The sequence below is a fragment of the Semicossyphus pulcher genome, unplaced genomic scaffold (assembly GCF_022749685.1).
Source record: "Semicossyphus pulcher isolate SPU_LCO1_2020_fin unplaced genomic scaffold, fSemPul1.0.p SCAF_5, whole genome shotgun sequence".
Classification (NCBI taxonomy): Eukaryota; Metazoa; Chordata; class Actinopteri; order Labriformes; family Labridae; genus Semicossyphus; species Semicossyphus pulcher.
In genome coordinates, this window is record NW_027211726.1 from 7,382,875 (window position 1) to 7,405,205 (window position 22,331).

Here is a 22,331-nt window from a genome sequence, read left to right on the forward strand (position 1 = left end):
CATACCACAGAATTTACAGCCAAAGCTAACTTGGCTTTAGAATACATAAAACTTGCACAACAAAGAGACGAGAGACAGAACAAAACACAAAACAATAACATAACATTAAGAACACAAAAGACAATAAAACAGAACAATACAAAACACTAACTTTAGTAGATTAAAACAAGACACAACCAATCTGAACTCAATCTTAAAGTTAAGTTGCAAAAAAGCTCTACATGTATGATGTTATTGTTTACAGCTGAAGCCACGCCCCCCTTATTAAAATCGTTTTCTTGCTGTGACATGAAACGTATTTACTGTCACAGCTGCAGCCGTTACCTGCCTGTGAATTTAAGGTATTTCTCAACGTTACGCAGAAAGAGAGAAAACAAGCCTCCTCTGTGAGCGTAATTTATGACCCACAGCTGCCGGAGATGTGGAGGGAAAGTGAGGATTTATGAGCCGCGGGCAAACAGTGCTTATGCACGCTGTCAGACCTGCTCTGTGCCCCTCTGTGAACCGTCAGAGAGACAATATAAAAAAAGAGTCTGAAATAATGACATCAAATGTGTCTCCCAGAGGTTTGTGCTTTGCATTTGGCAGCCCTGAGGGTTATATAAGCCTGGGAGAGGCTCAGACATCACACATGCTAAAATAAGGACGTAGCGTGTAGTCCTCCTCTGCTGTGCATGTCGTCTTCCCCTCCGGCCTGAGTATTTCGGGTTGTCCCTCCCTTGCGCGCTTTAATGGCACACATAACGCGCAACGCACGAAGGCGACAGAAGAGAATGAAGCAGAGCAGAGATCTCCAATTCATCTCACTACTCAAAACAAAAGTGGGCTGGGCTTGTGACAAAGACTCTGCAATCTGATACGACCCTGGGTGTTTTTTCTCCTCCATGTGGCTCGGATAGAGGAAAGTTTGGAGGGCTGGTCAACACAGACGAGTACGCGAGTAAACGAGGGGGCGTTTTCGAGAAAGTCCAGCGCTGTGCGTTCACGCGCGGCAGAAACAAACATCAGGATGGCAGAAGTGGACGATACGATGCGCGCGGCTGTGCCGTCCTGGCACGGCGGGCTTGACTGGGAAATCATGTACCGACGAACTAATTACATTCACGAAATGAGCTGCGGAGAAGTGGGCTCGCATCTGTACAGCAGAATGTGCTGCGCAGGTAGGTCCGAGCGCTCCGCCGCTCGCTCCATCTCTCTCTCTCTGCGTGTGTCTGTAATAGGAGGAGGTTCTGGTTGGGAGGGGCTGCTGGGGTGCTGATGGTGATGAGGTTAACCTCTTGCGTGCCTCCACCCACAATACAGCACGGCCCGAGGGTCAAAAGAGTGGTCGTGCAGGAGGTCTCTTAGCAAAGCTGTGTTCCATTCTTATTCGTTTTTTGATCACTTTTATTGCACTTTTTTAGAAGTTGGCACAAAGATAAACTTGTATATTAGTATTATCAGTGATTCCATTATTTGTCATAATGTATAGCTTAATTGTTGACCACGTCTTTTAGCTAAAATGCTAAAAATTCAGTCTTCAGCTTGTTTAATGCAACTCGCATGATTCGACCTTGGCTCCAGTAACTTCTGACATTAACGACACCCTATTTTTTGTTCTTCATCCCATTTTCCTTCTTCTTAAATCCAGTAATTATCTGTTGTACAATGTTACGAACTCTTTACACAGGGACCTTTAATCCAAAGAGCACGTTGGCGATTAATATAAAAGGATAATAAGTCTGTATGTCACTGTTGCTCTCTCTGATCGCTGTGTTGACATTTGAATACACTAACTGTTGATGACTGAGTAAACATCCAGTTAAAGATGCTCGAGCTCTGAGTAATCAGAGCGAGTGGAAAAGTTTCCCTCATGTTTGTTTACGAGCTGATTATAACTCCTGAATGACGAAGATCATCTCTCGTTTATCTCGTCTTCTGAATGTCTCCATGATCTTTGTTGGTTAAGCATTGTGGGAATATTTCTCCCTTCACTAAAACCTCTCCAGATGTTTGGGGCCAAAACGCCTCCTCAGCCAACAGCATGCTGACGGACCCTCAGCTCCCGTGTGTGTGTGTTTTTGTTGTGTTGTCATGGCAACCACTTTAACAAATCACTTACCCCACATTTAAAAGTGACTGCCCGTGAATGTGAGTCAACACTGCAGCGCCCCAAGTGACCTTGGACTTTCCTCACAGTAGTCTGAAGTCTGATTAACGAGCGGAGGAGGCTGTCGGCCACTAGTTAGACATTAAAGTGGATTATAGTTGAGCTGTGTGTGATGCTTTGCAGTGCTGCTTTTCCAACAGAAGAGGGAGACAAACAGTGATGAGCAAGAAGCTCTTCCTCTCTTTAATTGGCCGTGTCTGCCTGTCACATCTGGTCGTCATAAATCCACCTTGTTCTCATATTTGCTCTACCACAAGATTGAAACACCATGTGTGTCTAATTGCATGTGCTTTTTAAATGCACACTGCATGAAAATTATACTCCTATTTCAAAAGTGAGTAGGAGTCTTCAGCTCGTTATAATTATGGAGAGTAAACATAACGTGGGCAACTTCAAGGGCAACCTAACAGAGGAAACGTCTCAGTGTTGCTGCCTTCAGGGTTCAGTGAGTTTATTGTCCATCCTCATCTCTGAAACCTTTTCTTTCCCACCTTCTATCAGCACCTGAGTTTGTTCGGAAAAGAAATAAATTCCTCACAGACAGACAGCGCTCAGTCTTTTTCGATGAATTCCTGCCATCTTCACTGCCAGCTCCAGGTTGGATCTGCCCCATAATGCCCTGGGGCTTCCATTCCTCACCTTTGGCAAAGTTCCTCCCCTGAACCGTCCAACTTTCATTCCATCATAAACCCCATCAGGACCTGCGAGCCAGATGATCCGCAGTGTGTGTTCACATTCCTGTCCTCAGAGGGGCTGACACTGCATGCTGTCACTTGCACACACCAACAGGCAGACAGAGTTTTTATCACGTCGCGTACGGTGTTATCGCAGAGAGGCGGCTCCCCCTGTCTTTGAGGAGGGTGGGCGCGCCTTCTGCAGGAATGCACAGACTTGCATGCTTCTCACGGCAGAACTGTCATCGTAAAACTCCTATCAGCTCTCACTGCTGGGGCTTATCGATGCATGTTATCAGGAACAGGGAAAGGAGGGATAATCACACAATACTGCATTGTGTACCTACGTGCATGTGGTTGAAAGGACCATTATTTTTAAGGTAACATGAAAACTGCTTGTGTCACTTTTTACAGGTTTAAAAATAAAACAAAATCCGGTCTAAGTCAATAAATCAAAACTAGTTTTATTGCAATGTCAAATTGCATCATTTACACCTTCTGGCCAACAATTTTACACACATCATACTTTGCTGATTCTAGATACAAAATAATCTGTGACTGCCAATCAAACTTCTCAAAATCCTAGCGTTGCGTTTTCCACACATACGGAGCCTATAGAGTCGAGTTTACATCTAGTGAAGGTGCAACAACATAAGCACCTTCCACTTCTCAAGTCCTGACAAGCCACCTCCCTGTGCAGGCATCCGAAACATGTCTCCCCTTTAAGGTCTTATGTCAGTATCTGCACGGAAAATTGATGCTCCCAAAGGTGAAAGGTGTTGCAGGTATTTAGGTGCTATGGGACATGAATGTGGTAGAGCAGAGGTGCTAGTTTAAAGCACCTGAATGCCTCACTTGCAATAGAGCAATGCAAAGAGAGTATCTGTGCAGATGGACAGACGCTATCTGAAGAGTTTTAGTGCGACAGTTCTTCTTTATTTTAAATGCTCATGCACATAGACACACACTGTTCCGTTAATGCACACAGAGGCACAATAGCTGCTTTGTGTCGGGGGTAATTTTCTGCAGCAGTGTGGTAACTCTATTAAGAGTTTTTTCGGCCTCTTTTGCGTTTTTGTCGGTTTGGGTTTCTGGCTCGACAGACGCTTTTTTACTCAAGATTGGAAATTCATCGAAGAGAACAATCCAAACCAAATGCTTCGAATAAAACTCGCAGTCTCGCAGGCTGTTCTCATTACACAACTTAAATGCTTCTATTATTCCTGCTGCTGGATTGTCTCCTGCAAACTTCCACCCCCCCAAGAAAACGTACGTCTGCTGTCTCTCATGTACGGAAACAAAACCCTCGGTGCCAGTTTCCCCGTAATCGTGTCCTGATGGAGGAAGAGCGCTCATGCTCGAGGTTTTCTTGTGATTGTAGCATGTCGAGAAATGGCACCGAATGCTGTTTCCACTTGTCTCGTGGCCTGGTCTCCTCTTTGTGCAGGAACAGGCTTCTCATTGAGGCTGGCACATCAAGCCCCCGACCACACAGTGACTGCTAGCTTGCGCACGTGGAGTTCATTTGGGGTTAGCAGGCTTCAGTGGACTGTTACAGTACAGCTTGGTCTGAATGTGGGAATACCTCCTTTTCTTTAGAAGTGAACTGTACGGTCTTTGAGAATTAAGTTAATTAAAGTTATAATCGCGAAGATCTCAGTTTTGTTCTCTTTAGCGGCACCCATGGCAATAAACTCTAATTGTGGGAGCACACTTCCCAGATATCCAGTCAGTGTTGCATGTGTGACGTCCACGGTTGGCTCCGCTTGTAACTCTTGATTTTTCTCGCTGACGGTCGCTTTCCTTTTTAGACCGTTTGCCTTCATCTGAGCGTCAAATTTGTTTCTGTTTCTTTGGATTTTCACTTATTTTTGAAGTTGTATCTGTAGTCATCCATCTTTTCTTTGTTTGTTCAGCCATAGTAGATTACTGTTTACTCACAACACTCGCAGAGACCGGAAAAGCAGCCGCTTAGCTCCGCCTACCCTCTCTGGCAGACCAACCACTGCTGGCTGATGGAAAACGTGTCACTAATTGGGCGCGGCTTGTGATTTTTTCCGCAAAAGTCACCACAGACAGAACGTCTGACCTTACGCTGATGACTCTCTCCTTACACACCTCATAGAGTTTAACTTCGTCTTTTATGGTGTGACCAACTTTTGGTTTTGCATTTACTGTATAAATTGCAAACAGATCTCTTTACAATGCCAACATCTTTCACTGCTCATACATTTACTTTTTTCCAGTCACAGCCATGGCTGAAAACTCCTGGATTTCCAATCTGAACATTTAGTTACCTTTTATATTTTGGAAAACTTTTTGTTATTGTTCCAGGAACTGTATGTAGTGATTTTGTAGAACTGCTACCTTGGCCTGCTTTTCAAACGGAGAATAAACATAAAACCATGGTGAACAACAAAACAAACAAAAAGGAACAATACATTGAGCAAAGAGAGTCTGTAGCAGATAAGCATTTGGTTAGGTATTTTTATGTAACAAAACACAGAGTGCAAAGCTCTTCTGCCACAGATGAAACAAATAATTTCATTCATTTCAATTGTTCACAGTGAAATGGATCTAAAATCTTAATTTTGTTTCATGTTCTTGTTTAAGGTGATTTAATGCCCTTTTAATAATGTTTTTATACCACACACTCCACAGACGGCCTAGTAAACATTTTCAAAAATAATGTAACAACAGTCACGTTCAGCTTTTAGGACAGTGAGCTGAAGTGACAAGAAGTGAAGGGATGGTCTGCATGTCTTTGCATTTGGATATCATTAGGAGGTCTGTTGTGATCTGGTGCTGCTGAGTGAGGGTCTTTGCTGAGGTGTGGTTTGGTGGGTGTGTTCAGGGCGTAGATACCAGGGCAGGGCCAGGAGGAGAGTCTCCCCTCACTCTGTGCTGACTGACAGCTCCTGACATCGTAGCCTGCAGGCAGGCATTTTGTAAGAGCTGCAGAAAAAAACAGAAGAGGAGCGCTGAATGTGAGAGGGGAGAAAGGGAGAGGAAAAAGGGAGTCGAGAGTTGTGTTCAGGAACTGATTCAGTGGTTTGAACACTCCCACTTAACTACAGGATCCCACACAGAAGCAGAGTAACAGGCAAGAAGAAGAAGTGTTCATAAAGTTAGACAACATCTGAACCCGCAGAGGCGCTTGTTTTGTTTCCTGGGTGAAGTCGAGCATGGCGATGGAGCAGAGATTTAGAAACTACTCGTCTGACAGTGTGGGGAGTGACGGGGTCTTCATAGAGGACTCGTACTACAAGGGGATGCTCAGGGCCATGGATCACAGGAAAGGTAGAGTCATCTTTGATTGTAGCAGCTTATAGGTCTTTAGTGTTGGAGTTTTACCTGCTAATGAATTTAATTTAGAGTTTCTTTTGGCTCATTATTTTAAATATTTATTATTAACTATTCTATATAAAGAAAATGATGATTTAATGTCTAAAAGATGTCTGCGGTGGTCTTCTGCCTCTCTTTAATCAAACGAGCCACGCCCCTTCATGTGTCACAGATTTTCCTCGTTTCATTGGCCCGCTGTGCTGACACCCATTTTGAGACAAACGACAGACTGTAGCAGACTGTAGCAGTGAAGATGTCTGACTGTTACATTTTATTGACGTGTTTGCTTCAGTTCACTTCTGATCTGCGTTTCTTACCAATCGGGAGACAGGCTGTTTATAAAGATGTGGGAAGATGTTGCACAATGACTCGTTGTTTTTGTGGCTACTGAAAACCCTCAACCAAACATGTTTTTCTTCACATGCTAAAAACTTAATGATATACTACAAAAGAATTAGAGTTTTTTTTTTGGTGTACCATAAAAGATTTTGTGAGTCAGTTTTCTGCAGGGATTGTTATGGCGGCATGTCTCCTGTCTTACATCGAGCAAATACAACCATGCACTTTATTACATTTTTGCTAATAAGAAACATTAAAATCTGTTCCTTGTAATTTTGTTGGCCAGCGTCTGTATAATAAAACGCTCTACAATACAGCTGCGTCATTCAGTAGCTCCATGATGGGATGGTTAGCAAATAGCTTACTGCGATAAACACACAGTCCAGTCCTTTGAGGAGACCTGATATCTCTCACCTCATCTTAAAGGTTCCTTTGACTCTGAGGATGAAAGAAAACATGCAGCTCTCCGTCTGCTGCTCCAGGCTGCAAAAACTCAGCCGAGCAAACACATTATTTGTCAGAGGGATCAGAGACGTTTGCTCTCCTGTCGCACATTTCACTGGTTTGAGCTTTGGGAATGTAAAGTGCAGCTTTTGTCTGAACTGAAGTCCTCACGTCATGAAGGAACAGCAGCGTCCTGAACACCTGCTGTAACTAATTCCTTTTTTCCGTGTCTATCAAAAGTATTAAACGTTATAAACGGTGGCACTTCTTTGCTTTTGAGGTTTATTTATTTCACTTCTCTCTTTCGACTCCAAAACAGTCGCAGTGTGTTTGTGACTCATCCACATAATGCCACCCTGAAAAGGGCGTTGGCACCACGGGATGTCGTCCTCTGTGGTTCCTCTGTTCCCGTTTTCATCTGATAACTTCTGCTACATGATGCTTTTGATGTCATTCCTTTAGCACATAATGTAATCAAGCTCCTGACGCTGTGACTTCTGAGAAAAACCAAAAAGGTTTGTTGAAATCTGCGACAGAAAGTCACATTGTGTTGAATCACAGGCAGACGTGTTTTGTTGCATCACGCCGGCCTCTGTGTTTGACAGACACCAACATCACTTCTCGTAGCAACGCAGTGAGGAAAAGTGAAAGCTTTTTTTGTGTGGTTTTCTCTCTGGAGTCGCTGCATGCTAGATAGCATTTAAAGAAAACATTGCATAACACACACACACAGAGTACCTGCTGGTATGTGATGTGAGCGCCTTGTTTGGTGTAATCAGACGGTGAAATCAAACCACAACAGCAACAGTCTATAACAAGGTGGAACATGTTCCTGTAGAGGTGCTAATCACAGGGATGTCAGTACTCGTGTTTCCCCTGACAAGTACAACAGCCATTGTCTCTTTGTTTTGATGGAGTGATTATAAACCTCCATAAGAGGGAGCGTAGTCACCGCCTGTGTCACCTGAAGCATCTGCTCTGGTTTCTGGCCTTGTGGGAGCACAACTGTTTATCAGACTGTCTGTAACTCTGGGAAAAAAAGTGATGTTTCCATGTCGGGTCTCATCAGATGATGGAGCAAATCTGTGGCTTTGGCTTTTTGAGCTCATTAAATGATGTTAAATGCCAACCATGTTCTTCAGCAGTGGTTCCCAGCTCACTGGTGCCCTCTGAGGGGTCACAAAGTTAACCTTAGGGGCTGTGGGATTACTAAGAAAGGATTAAAAATAATCTGTTTATTTATTATGATTTCACTCTGGTTTTGTTGTTTTCTTGTTTAACAGATACTTTTACAGCCTCAAGCCTCTTAGCCAACAGTTTACAACTGGGATGGGAAACAAGTCGACTCTGATTTCTTTGGGAATCATTGCTCTCTAGTTTGAATTCTTTCATGCAGCCATTGATTTCCATATAACTGTGAATTAAATACATATGCAGAAATTTTCATCGTTAATCTTTAATCTTAAATTTAGTATTGTCTGCAACTTTTGTAAGAAAGTCCTTTCTGGATGCACTGTTTTTCTGACAGCCCACCAAGTCTGCATCAGCAACCTCACTCTCACAAAAGAAAAGGTTATAAATAGTTGGAGCATGCATGCTTACTTTAATAGACACCATAGGTTTGCTTGAAGGTCAGACATTTATAAACCAGGATGTTAAGTGTTAATGATTTGATGTACAAACTCTTTGATCGACTTGCTTGAATAAACTGAGCTTCCTTTGTTCTGTCCTCTCACAGATGAACGGGACCGAGTCCAGAAAAAGACCTTCACAAAATGGGTCAACAAGCACCTGATGAAGGTAAGATCCCCCTGCATGAACGCTCACTAATACAAATGAAATGAAAATCAAAGGTACATTCAGATCGATGATAAAACTTAAATCAATATAAAGTAATAATAAGAAGGACTCCAGCTCTCCTTAAGTAACCCTAAAGGTTTCAGTCAGATCCTTTTCATTTCCCACCTGGTAACAATGAGTACAATTACACAGACATGTGTCCTTAGGAGATCTTAGACTCTCTGATGAAACTGAGTCTGGAAAAAGTTTGCAGAAAGAAGCAGATAAACTGAGAGATTCAAAGCCAAATCTGATTTGGATTCCCGACACCTCCCTTAAAAACGTTTTTGAAAGGGTAAAACAGAAAAATGCACATATCTTCTCTGCCCCGTAAACTCCACACATGCTATTAGTGTTAACTGTATGCATGTGAGGGAGTGAGTCACAGACACCTGGTCTTGCTTTACGGTGGGCCGGTGCTCGCTCAGGTTTCACATCTGTGCTGCAGACTGTCAGGGCGGCTCCTCAGGGCTCTGCAGGGGAACAGGAAGCTCCGCGACCAGGACTAATCTCCTGTACTGGATGTGGGGGCAGCTGGGCTAAATACGTCTGCGGCCATGATGCTGTAAGGCGATACTAGTGAAGCACTATGTGTGTATGCAAGGAGTCAGGTGCAGAATAAAGCATCAAACAGCAGCCATATATATTTCTTTGTATAATGCTACCATGTCACTAATCTCTTAAACTAAAGTACCACCTGCAGTTTCGCCTCTGCTGCTCGACAGAGACGTTCAGGTTGATGAATCCTTGTTTTCACACGGGAACTGAAGTGTATTAAACTGTGAGGAATGTCCGCCGTTCCCTCAATGTGCGTCCTGTGACACGAGATGACTCATGAGCTTTTGGTGCGTTCGTTTGTTTCTTTGTCGGGAAATCTCTCAGATTCGGTTCCAAGACTCTGGAGCGGGTCGTTGAGTCTGGCTGCCCTGGAGGCATTTTAGACTCATGGTCACAACAGAGTCATGAGATCAAGATACGAAGCCAGGAACGCTCCGTTTTTCAGCGGGTCGGATGTCTCAAAAGTGCCATCTACCGTAGTACAGATGATAACAGGCATTCTGTTTTATTGAATTTATCCCACTGCAAACCAGATATAAATAAAGCTACAAAAAATAATAAAAAAAAGCAGAAAACAACCATGTTTGTCTAAAGTCTGTTAAACCAATCCAGCGTCTGCATGTCTGTCTTCTGTTCCTCTTCCCCTCACGAGTCGCTGCAGTTTTTAAATCTTCTCATCAAACTGTTTCTTCTTCCCATCCTTCATCCTGTCCTCCCATCCTGTCCCATCAGCACTGGAAGGCAGAGGTAGGTTGCTGTCTGTGAGCAGAGTGCTGAGTGGACACGCGTTCATTCCTGCCTTGCATGTCTCTGTTAACATTTTGACCCTCTGTTACTCCCATACTTTACCTGAGCTCCTAAACTTCTAACCTCCGACCTTTTTCCCCCCTTTATTTAAACACTCTTGACTCTTTCCAAATGCTTTAAGAACCTTTTCTGCAGCGCAACATGTCTTTACATGTTGTGTAACTCAGTTTACAACAGCTGTAAAAATATGAATTATAAATAATGTCAAGTTTCTGAAGGAGAAAAGTGCTCCATAAAGTCTTTAACTTGTGTGATCAGCAGATTGGGAAGGGATTAAACCAAATGTATCTGTGCCGTCTGTGATATTTTGTTGTGCTTTTTTGTGCGGTCGTCATTTCCAGTACTGTTTATTTTTGTGAATGCAGAGCAAAGCAGTGCTTCACCGATGGTGCCACCACATGACCCTGTGTGGATCGCTGTTTCACCTGTAGTAAACTTGTCTCCTCTCTCCTCCCTGTAGTCCCAGAGACACATCACAGACCTGTACGAGGACCTCAGAGATGGACACAACCTCATCTCCCTGCTGGAGGTGCTCTCTGGAGAGACACTGGTGAGCTATGGTGGCCTTTGACCTTTAGATATAAGGACATCCGCTTCTGCTGTAACCCCCTGTCCTGTCCAGGCCTTACTTGTTGTCCCTGCTCCTCCGTGCTACTGACTTTATCTGCTGCCATACTTGTTGTCCTGTCCGGTGTGTTGTTGTAACTCGATGTGCTTTCAGTGTTTACCTGCTTTAGTTCTGATCCTGGTGGGTTTCCTGCCTTCACACTTGCATGTGTTGACTTTGATTGTTGAGAGGTTTTTGAACATTTCAGAACATGCTGAGGTTATGCGCACTCTTTTTTTTTTAACGTTTTGGGAGCACACCTTGTGGTGATGTAGCATTAAAACACTAATTTTCATTCTTTGCTTCCATCTCGTAACCTCTCTGCACTGACTTGTTTGACCCCTGGTTTTTTCCTTTCTCTAATTCCTGTTTGCTGACCTTTGCCCTGACCTCTCCCCTTCCTCTGCCTCTGCCTTCCTCTCTTGCGATGCTCTCGCTGTGGTAGCCGAGGGAGCGTGACGTTGTGAGGAACGTGCGGTTGGTGAGTGGTGCCTGGCCTGCGGCTGGCCGCCTCCTCGGGCGTGGCATGTGTCAGCACCCCGGGTGGCTGCTGGGTTGTGCATGATGACAGTCTCACTCCCTGTTTCGTCCCTTTTCTGTATCAACATCTTCCATTTGTCAGTCAGCCGGCACGGTCAGGCGTAAGGAGTGCAAGTAGGGGGTTTCATGGAGTAATGTCTACAGTTTATACAGATTTTTTCTTTATCTAAAGTTGGGTTTTCACATTTTTAAAGATTTAAGTTAACGTTCAAGTTTTTATCAAGAAGAGATGAGAGTTACCTCGAATTCCTCCCGAGTTAAAAGACAAAACATTACGCTCTCCATGATGAATTTTCTGACAACACCATATCAGTTCTTCCCGCCAGCGTAATGCCACTACAGTTTTTAATAGGGTCATGTTTTGGGTTCCCTCACTATGTAGAAATCTAAGGCCAAAGTTTCATCACTGCAAGCTGGATCGTTGACCTATTCTGCAACAAAGCTTCGTACTGGCTTAAAGCTTGTGGAGCACCAGTGCATGTCATGGCCATCACACCCGTCCTGTTGTGGAAACTGTAGCAACTGTTGGATTCTGCACGATTGTAAGGATGCATAAGGGTTTATTAAGGTGCAGGAAATTGTAGAGAAAATGAGGATTGTGACTGCTGATCGGGGGAATCATTGAGGTCATGTATCATTCATCATCATGCTTTCACCTGCAGACATCCTGGCTGGTTTGTTGATGCATTTCAGGGTCATCCAGTGGTCAGATCCGGCCCAACGCTTTGATCACAACCACGCCGAATTTGAATCGCACTTCAAATTTGTTGTATTTTAGGTAGAAGTTAAGTTACCAAGACTGTAGTGGTTGTTTGTACTGCAGAGTAGATATTTGTTTTAAGGTGTTACTGGACACTGAAACACCTGTTCCTCAGTCATGGGGTTTGTTGATCAATGAAGCCTCATGAGTTCCCTCCTGCTGATGTTTGGTGTCCTCTCGTCTCTTACAGCCGCGGGAGAAAGGTCGGATGCGCTTCCACAAGCTGCAGAACGTACAGATCGCCCTGGACTTCCTCAAACACAGACAGGTCGCTCAATAAGCTCATTTTGAATATATTAAAGATGCATTTTGATGCTTTTTTCAATGTTCTTTCTGTATTTATGGCTTTCTTTATTGGAAAATATCTTATATGAACATCAACAGTTTTATGTCTTTTGTGTTTTATTTGTGTTTTATAATTCCTTGCAGTAAACAACATAAGCTATACCTAACCTGACTGTCAAGCTGTTTTTGCATCCATGCGCATTTCAGGTCAAACTTGTCAACATCAGGAATGATGACATTGCAGATGGAAACCCCAAGCTGACCCTGGGGCTGATATGGACCATCATCCTTCACTTCCAGGTAATTTAGCTATAAATAACTTAAAGGGGCTGTATCTTTTAAACGGATATTCTCATATGTTGCATGGGTTTTACAGTGAAAAAGTGAAAACTGCATAATTCGCTGGAATCGACCAATCAACATTCACCGTCATTCCCCTCAGATGGCCTTCTTGCACTAGCTTGTAGTCAAGTTGTTGTGAAAATGTCAACTTACCATTGAGATACACTACCGGTCAAAAGTTTCCCATTCACTTGTATGAGAAAATGTGTCCAAACTTCTGACTGGTAGTGTACCTCCTGGCGTTTCTGGCTCGTACATATAAGGCCGAATAACCGATCTTAGAGCAGCCATGTTTTCTACAACTTTGGGGGGGGCTACAGGGGCTACGCGGTCACTCCAAATAATAAGGTCTGACCTTTGAATGGCAAAACAGCTTGTTCGTTTCAGGAGGAAGGAGAGGCTCTGAAAAATAAAATAAAATATGTATACAATTTTTAAAATGAAAGAAACTTTACCAACGTGATTCAAAAACTAATTCCATTATAGAAAATTGGTAGCTAAAATATGTCCCCTTTAAATTAAGGACGTTAACTTAAAGGCAGAATGTGTTGTAGTTGGTTTCAGCTTGTTAACACAACATGCAGCGTTGGCCCCTCCCCCCCAGCTCAAATACTCCAGTATCTTCCTCTTGGATGTGTGTTTAAATCTGCCACAAGATCGCTTTGTTTCTCATCCCTTCGTCGCCCACTGCTAAAAAGTTTAAACCCAGAAATGTTCCAAATACAGCATCAGAATAAAATGCCTCCAGCGGGCGGGGTCTCTCACGCAGCCATGGATCATTAGAGATGATTGAATCTATATTACATGTTTTAGGAAAATCCTTCTCATGGACATTAAAGGTAATGATCACCAACAAAATGACTCTCTTTGTTTAAATTGCACTTCCTTGCATTTTGCATATATTCAAAGCAAACTGACAGCTGACTCACATTTCCTGAACTGCCTGTGGTGTTTATGTTTACGTAATTGCATCAGATCAAATCCTTCCCTTGTATAAGAAACATGCATTTTATATAGCTTGCTTTCATTACATTGTGATTAGTTTGCTTCCTCTGCACACTGAGGAAAATCAGATCGCTGTTCCCCCTGCGGGGCTCAATCACCAGCCTCGCTTTAGCCCGATGTTGACACAGCAGTTACAGCAGAGTGGAGTCCAGCAAGCAATCATTTCCAAATGGGCTTTATTTGACATTTGGCAGCTCTTACACTCTTATACACACACACACACACACCACTGCTTCTCCCGTCCTTGAGTGCACAAAGACTAAACACTAAAAAAAAGCCATTCATTCATTTCTACAGAACATTCACGTGTCAGTGGATTTACTTTTTTTCATGCTCCCGTGCAGCTCCATCGGTTACCGTTAAATCTAAAAGGAGAGGTCTCACTCGTTCTGAAACATAAACATTATAAATGGCTCACAGAAGCTACTGAAGGCCACAGAGGAGGAGAGCATTAGTCAGTGCAGATGTGTTTCTGATGGGTAAGACGAGAGTTTGCATATTTATTTTAGCAGATGGTTTGGTAGATTTGGGAAAACAGAGTGGGAGTACATGAAGATTCTTTGATGCTATAATGGGTATGATGGTTATGTTGGGATGTGGGATCGTGTTCCCCGTCCTGTGTGACTCAGTGATTCCCATGAGAAAGCTGGCAGGCGTCGTGGGCGTGACACAAACTGCAGTGGAAGCAAGAGAAATGATCCCAGCATTCATAATCTAACTGAACATGATTGTGAGTATCTTTAAAGGTGGACATGGATGATAAAACAAAAAAAATGAGTCATCAGGCAGCGATTATTTCTGCAAAACAATCCCATAATGTCTTTATCTTGGCTCATGCTCGTCATCACAAACAATGGTGGGCTTCCTGCGAGCTCCCCCGCCGCAGCTCACAGTTGACTGCTCCACAGGTGACATGGATAAATAATGGGCTGCTGCGTGACAGAGGAGTCGGGATTCTCTCAACACTCTTAAATTTTAAGGCTGCGAGGGCGGAGGTCCTGTTTCCATTCACTTGGCCTGAGTCTGAGTCACGGTGTGCCCACGTCCACACTGCAGCACCGGGGTTTCCCTTCAGCAGGGAAAATAGCAGAAGGAAGAGATGCCTCCTTTTTTCCCTCCTCCACCCTTTCCTGTTAAAAAAAGAGCATGCATGTAAAATAGTTAGTTCTGCTGTGACTCATCAGCATACCAATGATATAGCGTATAGTCGTCATAAAGCTTTGATTGTTCCAGTAAGAGACTGCAACATTCACCAATTGCATTGCAGTTAATATACTTCTGGATGTTTTTCCTGCTGTTATGATATATACACACTGAAAGGGCCACTTCGCCCATTTTTAACTTCAGTAGTATCATGCTATTACAAAGCGCTAATGCCATAATGATAGGTTTGAAATGTAGACTGCAGACCCCAAGATTTTTTAGACGATCCACCGGTATATTCTCGCCGTATTTCGGATTCTGTCCCGCTCTGAGCCGTTGCCTGCAGAGAAACGGTATTTCATTCCAGCATCTCTCGCTGGGCCGCTCCTTTCAGAGGGAGGGGCGCAATGCACGCTGGGTGTTGTAGGAATGTAGAATGAGTTAAACCACAAGCTGTTTGGACAACTTTCTCCACATCTATGGCTCCAATTTCAAATATTATTGCTTCCATCAATTATAGAGAACCCCAGCTTTGACTGACAGTGGCTTTTTCCAGGGGTGAACTGCTCCTTTAACAGTCAAATACAAGTTGCAAATATTTCCTTTAACAGACGGCAGCTGCGAGCAAGTTTTCTGCATCAGTACCAGTCAAAGCTTTCCCCTTCAAAAAGCTTCCTGTGATTGTTGCTACCTTTTACAACGTGTGCCTCGTTTGTAGACAGCCCCGCCCATCTGGCATGTGCAGCAGATCAACACAAACACCAGGGACTTTTCACAAGTACCCTTTGTACATCTGATTATAGATAAGGCACAGACTGCTACTACTAGGTGATAGATTAATGCAAAATAGACACAACGACTCAACCAGCTGCAGAATGAACTGCCTTCTCTAATGCAGAAAAAGACATGCATGTATATCACTGTAGGATTGTTTTAGTTAAGTGCTCCTGTGACTCATAGTTTTGCCTCGCAGCTCTTAAAAAAGAGGAATTTGCCTGCGGTTCTGTTCCTCCGTCCAACATCCACTCACAGCAGACAAAGTGTTTAATGAGAATTTTAAACAGAAACATACAACGTCGCTTTGTGTGATCAGTGGCTCAAAGATGTTTTCTCTCTTATAACTTCTGTTCGTGTTTTATGGATTTCATTTGCCCTTTAAGTAAAAGTGGTGGTTGTTGTTTGTGGTTAAAAATGTGACTCATCTCAAGTCTGGAAGAAATCAGCGGAAAAAGTGGAGAAAGTTTTCCTGCCCTTCAACTAACACGTCAATCATACTCGGCAGAAAAATATCACAGAAAAGGTCAAATGTCAGTGAAATATGGAAGCTGTCTGTTTGATGAGGAGGGAGAGGTTCTGCTTTGTTTGTAGGTCGTTTAATTTTCCATCCTCCCAAGTGTTATCTCTTTACCCTTCATTCTGACCGTGCAACCCTCTGCAAAAAACCCAAAACAAACAAACAACTAACATTCAACCTGCATCCTCCGTCTCCTCCATCAGATCTCAGACATCCAGGTGAACGGCCAGTCGGACGACATGACGGCCAAAGAGAAGTTGCTGCTGTGGTCTCAGAGGATGGTGGAGGGATACCAGGGTCTGCGCTGCGACAACTTCACCACCAGCTGGAGGGATGGAAAGCTCTTTAACGCCATCATACACAAACACAGGTGAGAAAGTGATGCTGTGAGCAAGATGAGATCGAGGAGTTATTATACTTTACCATAAGGTGATAAACATGGTAAGCTGAAGAAAGAGGTTAACTAATAAGTAGCAAAACAGAGCGCTTGTCAAAGAAAGGTTTACATAAGAAAGGACGTGACAGAGATGAGTTGCTCTGAAGAGTTTTTCATACCTCCCAGAAACAGTTTCTGGTTCGATAAACTTGCCTGGACTTGGGATCTTGTTGCACCGCAGGACACACATTTCACACAAAGTTAAAAGGTCTTCTCTGTGACCTCTGCACATTTCATGTTGCTGTGTCTTTTTTTATTTATTGCACTTGGTGCAGAGACAGGAATGCCAAATGTAAAACTGACTTTTACAGCAGCGCACTCGACGTGTCGGGACAGAATGTGGTTTGGTTATTGTGAAGTAAACACTCAGCTCCGCTCTTTCTAGATGTTTCTGTATAAACATGTTTAAAAACTGAAAAAGTAAATATAACAAGGATTTGATCATTTATTACAAAGTGATGGATCATTAAGTGTTTACACACCAGTTACAGGATTTTTCAGTACATAAGAACATAAACAATTTAGTCTGTCATCAAACAGTTCCTGCCATCAACCACTCTAGTGTGTAATAATTATGCATACAAAACAATTAATCCAATGTTTAATCACTACACTGCTTATTAATGCTTAATAGGGCTAACATAGTAATACTGTCCTGATTTTGAGTCACAAAAAGGCGGCGTGTAAAAGCAGCTGTGACCAGCTTAATTTAGGTTGGTGACAAAGTTTACACATTTTTCACTGTGGGGAGATGTTATAAAGCATAGAAGCTTCTGAGGTCCGATCCCAATCGCCCGCTTGGCCCTCCCCCTAGTTTTGGTGTACCCTCGACTCGGTAGTGTCCCTTTAGATTGGTGCCACAAGGTGGAGGGGTTTAAATGTTTCCCTTGAAAATTGGACACCATTGTGTGCGACAGGAAGCCGGAGTAGCCACACATGCACAGGGAGAACATGCAAACTCCACACATGAAGGCCCACGTCATCCGAACCGGGGTTCGGACTAAGAACCTTCTAGCTGTGAGGCGACAGCGCTAACCCAAGCTTCATACAGCCACATGGAAATAACTGTCCTTTATAAACCTTCATTTACACAAACTTCTATTGACATCTTAAATAGCAGATTATCTGTTATACTTGTTTGCATGATTATTACAAAGCCCTTGGCTTCTTTCCCTGCATCTGTAGCCATGTTTCATGTTTCACTGCCTCAGTTTACAAAGCTTTCTGGAAACTACCACAAGATGAAAACCACCCTTTGAACCGTGGAAGAAACAGACACCCAACACTGCGAGACAGTATGCAGACAGAGGAGTAGGGACCAGGGGGGGCATGGGAGTAACAGAAATAAAGAGCTCTGTGCTCTGTTTTTATGCTCTATTTGTCCCAAACAATCGCATCAAAGTAAAGCTAAATGAACTGTTACTGACAGCAGCCATTAATTTGAGCCACATTAGGGCAAAAATATGTTTTCAACCTACTGACTTTGTACAACTCGACAGTGAAAAACAGGTTTTACTGCAGGAGGTGTTGATTTATTAAAAATATCACTGACATGAATTCTAGCAGAACAAAGCTGCTGTCTTCCTCCATAAGGAAACTACAAACCCTGCGGGAGACACAAACCCTGTATTTTGGGCGGAGTGCTACTTTAAGTCTTTTGCTTGCACAGACAAACAAACCCTGCATGATCTCTCGCCTTACACCACAAAAACAACATGAACTACCAGAGTTGGCATCATTCAGTGAGAAAAGAGAGAGCGTTTTCTTTGTGGGTGTATCACTCTAACTTGAGAAAAGGTTGCCCTGGAGGTATGCTCTCCGAAGGCTCGGCAGGTTGTAGCAAAACACAGGTACGCTAACCACTCTGCCACAGATTCGCTCCTGGTGGAAGGAGAGCAGGACGTGCAGAGATTTAGCAGCTGCAGCGAGGAGACAATCAGCTGGAACACAATAACCACAATAAGAAAAAATGGGATATAATCAGGAGTTACCAGCAGACGTGAACCAGGATGCAATCCACCTGAAAGCTTCTGTAAATTTGGTGTCTTTTTCATAATTTTTTTGCAATTAAAGCTGCAACTTTAAAAGTTTAAGCTTTGCAAACTTGACCGTTTCCACGATGTTGAACCTCAAGAGGAAGTTTCACTCAAAGCGGCGTCTGAACAGCGCCTCCAGCAGCACCGCGGGCTCCGTCAGCGACCTGGAGGACCGGGTGATCATGCTGTGTGAGGACATCCCTGCAGAGAGCTCCTTCGACTCGGGCAGAGGCTCCCAAAGCCCCGGGGCCCGCTCCAGCCGAGGCTCCCAGAGCGAGGAGCACGAATCGGGATCCGAGCCTCACATGATCCACCTGAGCAGGGACAGACGGTCCTACAGGCAGGCCTGCTACGTGGAGAAAGAACCGCCCCGGGCTCAGAGAGAATACTACATCCAGAGAGTTGTGCAAGTGTATGAATGGATTTGCAGTTTTAAAAAAGCTTTCTTTAATGTGCAGAATTCTCTGTGGTTTCTGTAGGATGAGATGGACGTCTTAATGAGATGTTCTGTGCTTGTGCCTACATGTTTTTATACTGCAGTTACCTTCCTGGCAGAGTGCACTCAGAGGGAATGTGTCCGTCTTCTTTGTGTATGAAATGATGGGGAATTTTGAGCTTCTCGGCTAGTGAGGAATCTTGTTTTTGCTTGCCTTTTCTGGTATCAGGAACCGGCACACTAATCTCGATCTCTCTGCCTCCAGCAACATAAAATAGGAAATATGCAAAGAAAATATTTTGACCTGGCAGCCATCCATGTAGAATTATAGCTGCGAGGTAAAAAAAAAAAAATGTAAAGAAAATGCAGAAGCATAGAAGTCAGAGGGTTATTAATGGATGTCTTTCTGGCTGACATTTTCAGCTGTCACACATGATTTAAAGAAAGTCTTGATAGACAGGAATAACAACACATTTCCACTCACTGTTCTCTCCGTGTGCTCGCTGTCTGCAGGCCCACTCTGATTGACATGAGCCAAGTTTACCGACAGAGCAACCAGGAGAACCTGGAGCAGGCCTTCAGCGTGGCAGAGAGGGACCTGGGCGTCACCAGACTGCTGGACCCCGAGGGTGAGATGAGTCAGACGGGAGCTTTAGACACATTAAGGATCAGCCAGAGGGGAATATCAGCAGTAAATTTTCTTAAAGTGGTTACTCAGCGAGTGTTTGAACTGTGCTGCTTTATCCCTCTGTAGATGTGGATGTGCCCCATCCAGATGAGAAGTCCCTCATCACGTATGTCTCCTCCCTGTACGATGCCATGCCCAGGGTACCAGACGTCCAGGATGGTGTCAAAGCCAACGTGAGTCCTCCTCTTTCTCATCACAAGGTCATCTTTTGTTTAGATTGTTAAAAAGTTTTTTGCAGCAGACTCGGGGTTCACACAAAGTCGTTGAATGCTTGAATTGAACAGTTATGTTTTCAAGGCTGGCGATATGTTTGATTTTGAATATACTCTTTAAAACATGCTGATTATCATCTTAATCCGGATTGTATCTGCACGATCACTCATGTAGACTGAAAAACATGTAATATCTGAAATGAAACAATCCCATCCTCCTTTGTTTGTCTTCATCAGACACAGATTGGAGCTAGATTGGCTGATATGAGCGTAGAAAGGAAGTGCGTTTTTTCATCAGTCTGCTCTCAGAATACAAATTCATCCTCTAACCTTGAGCACTGTGCGTGCATGCATATCAAACCAAGCTTGTTAACCTGCTCATCAGCTAATAGAAAATAGGATTTATCGTTCATGCAACGTTTAAAGGCCGCCGGCATGCGAACAAAAACCATAAAAATGGAGAGCCACATGAAGGAGCGTGTACTGCACATCCTGCTGAGAGGACACTGACCTTTACATGATGAGGATATTGCGTGTTAGATGCCTTTGTCTGAGCAGTTTACAATGAATGCTACAGTAAAACAAGTGTCCAATAACATCAAAGCAATAAGGAGTACGGTGTACAAACTATCACTATCATGCTATCAGCATTATAACCATAAAACTATAAAGCAGGAATAAAGTCCTGTTAGAAATACTTTGGCTTTACTGAGACGAGCTGGATTCAATGGATTATCCTATTTCAATTAAATATGTATAAAGTCCTGTATCTGAGTGTCCAAACATTAGCAGCTTGGGAAACTGTGTTCACGCTGAAAGCTTTATCCTCCACTTATTAACCCTGACCCTCTGTGTGTTTGTGTGTGTGTGCTGCAGGAGCTGGAGCTGCGCTGGCAGGAGTACTACGAGCTGGTCACCATGCTGCTGCAGTGGATCAGACACCACATCCTCGTCTTTGAGGAGAGGAAGTTCCCCACCAGCTATGACGAGATCGAGGTCGGTGGATCTGGGCCTTAGGTCTACAATAAAGTGTTTTGACTGATACGTTTAACAGAAGAATAACAGTATTGATGACGCTGATTACACATTTTCTGATCTGCAGGTTCTTTGGCGTCAGTTTCTGAAGTTTAAGGAAACAGAACTTCCTGCAAAAGAAGCCGACAAGAACCGCTCCAAACACATCTTCAAGTCCTTTGAGGTGAGTTTCTCAGCAGAACCAATACAAATATATAAAAGTGATCACTACAGTCAGCTCTCTTTGGTTTGACTATCAATATTTCCTCACATGAACATGTTGGGACGAATTCCAGTTTACATTACAGGCTCTTAATACCCTTTGGGGGCGGCTGGTACAATCAAATGTCAAATTAGATGAAAATGTGTAGAACAATAAATAAATAACAGTTACAATGGAATTATGTGGTGAAAGTGATTCTGTTGATGTTTTACCAGACGTAGGTAAAGTGAAATGACCTGAGCTGAAACAATCAAACACTAAACTGGTTAGCTGATTGGCATTAAATTCTATTCATTTATGACTTTTCATGCAAAATTTCACTGGTTACAGCTTCTCCAGTGTGATAATGTGATTGTTTTGTTTGTCATATACGATAATAAATAACCCAGAGTAGAATTGATCATGATTATCTAATCTTTTCTCCTGCAGGGTGCGGTTCAGGCGGGTCACGTCAAAGTGCCACCAGGTTACCACCCCTTTGATGTGGAGAAGGAATGGGGCCGTCTGCACGTCGCCATCCTGGAGCGAGAGCGTCTCCTCCGGACAGAATTTGAGAGGTGAGTGTGCCACTATTAAAACCTTGTCACATGATCTGTTGCCAAAGCAAACTTCACTTTTTCATGTTCAAAAAAGTGAACCAAAAACCACAAGGTATTAGAAGAACTGAATCATCACACAACGGTTACTGTGTGCCCATGTTGATGACTCATTTCCTAATGAGACAGTCCTCGTTGGCAATAAAATGAAACTGCTTTGTGGGACGGGCAGAAAAATCGTATTAGGGCAAACACATGACAGCCGTGCCCTCGCCACAGCAACAATAACATGGTCATTTGATAGTCGCTCATAAACTCTTCTAATCACAAGGTTGCAGGGCGTAGCCTTCAGTTCTGAATTTTTCTTTGAATTACTGCGGAGAGTTTGAGAAGTTATCGTCTCTGCTGTAGTGGTCAGACAGAGATCTACGATGGCTTTCATGCATCAGGGATACGATTTGAAGTATTTATTCCCTCAAAGGATGGTGTGAGTGCTTTCATCTTTTGTTAACTCTTTAAACAACTTTGTTTTACTGTGTCAAGAAATAGGTTTTACAGACAAAGCAAAATGTATCCTGAAGGCTAATATGTTTTTACCTTGTCTCAAGTTCTTTTTGAC

General features: G+C 43.3%; 1 protein-coding gene across 12 annotated transcripts in view; it reads left to right on the plus strand.

Annotated features, from left to right (window-relative positions):
* Nucleotides 1–22,331, plus strand: part of pleca (plectin a) — an 85,436-nt gene that overhangs the window by 41,286 nt on the left and 21,819 nt on the right. For 4 of the 12 annotated variants that reach the window (XM_069681667.1, XM_069681674.1, XM_069681672.1 and 1 more), the window contains exons 2-12: nt 8,690–8,751; nt 10,081–10,095; nt 10,616–10,705; nt 12,253–12,330; nt 12,555–12,647; nt 16,335–16,501; nt 19,553–19,668; nt 19,794–19,900; nt 20,816–20,935; nt 21,042–21,137; nt 21,606–21,733. In XM_069681667.1, the coding sequence (XP_069537768.1) occupies nt 8,690–8,751; nt 10,081–10,095; nt 10,616–10,705; nt 12,253–12,330; nt 12,555–12,647; nt 16,335–16,501; nt 19,553–19,668; nt 19,794–19,900; nt 20,816–20,935; nt 21,042–21,137; nt 21,606–21,733 (1,072 nt within the window). Of the gene's footprint in view, nt 1–5,681; nt 6,124–8,689; nt 8,752–10,080; nt 10,096–10,615; nt 10,706–12,252; nt 12,331–12,554; nt 12,648–16,334; nt 16,502–19,552; nt 19,669–19,793; nt 19,901–20,815; nt 20,936–21,041; nt 21,138–21,605; nt 21,734–22,331 lie in introns of those variants that run through there. The other 8 variants (XM_069681670.1, XM_069681673.1, XM_069681668.1 and 5 more) reach the window with 3 other exon arrangements.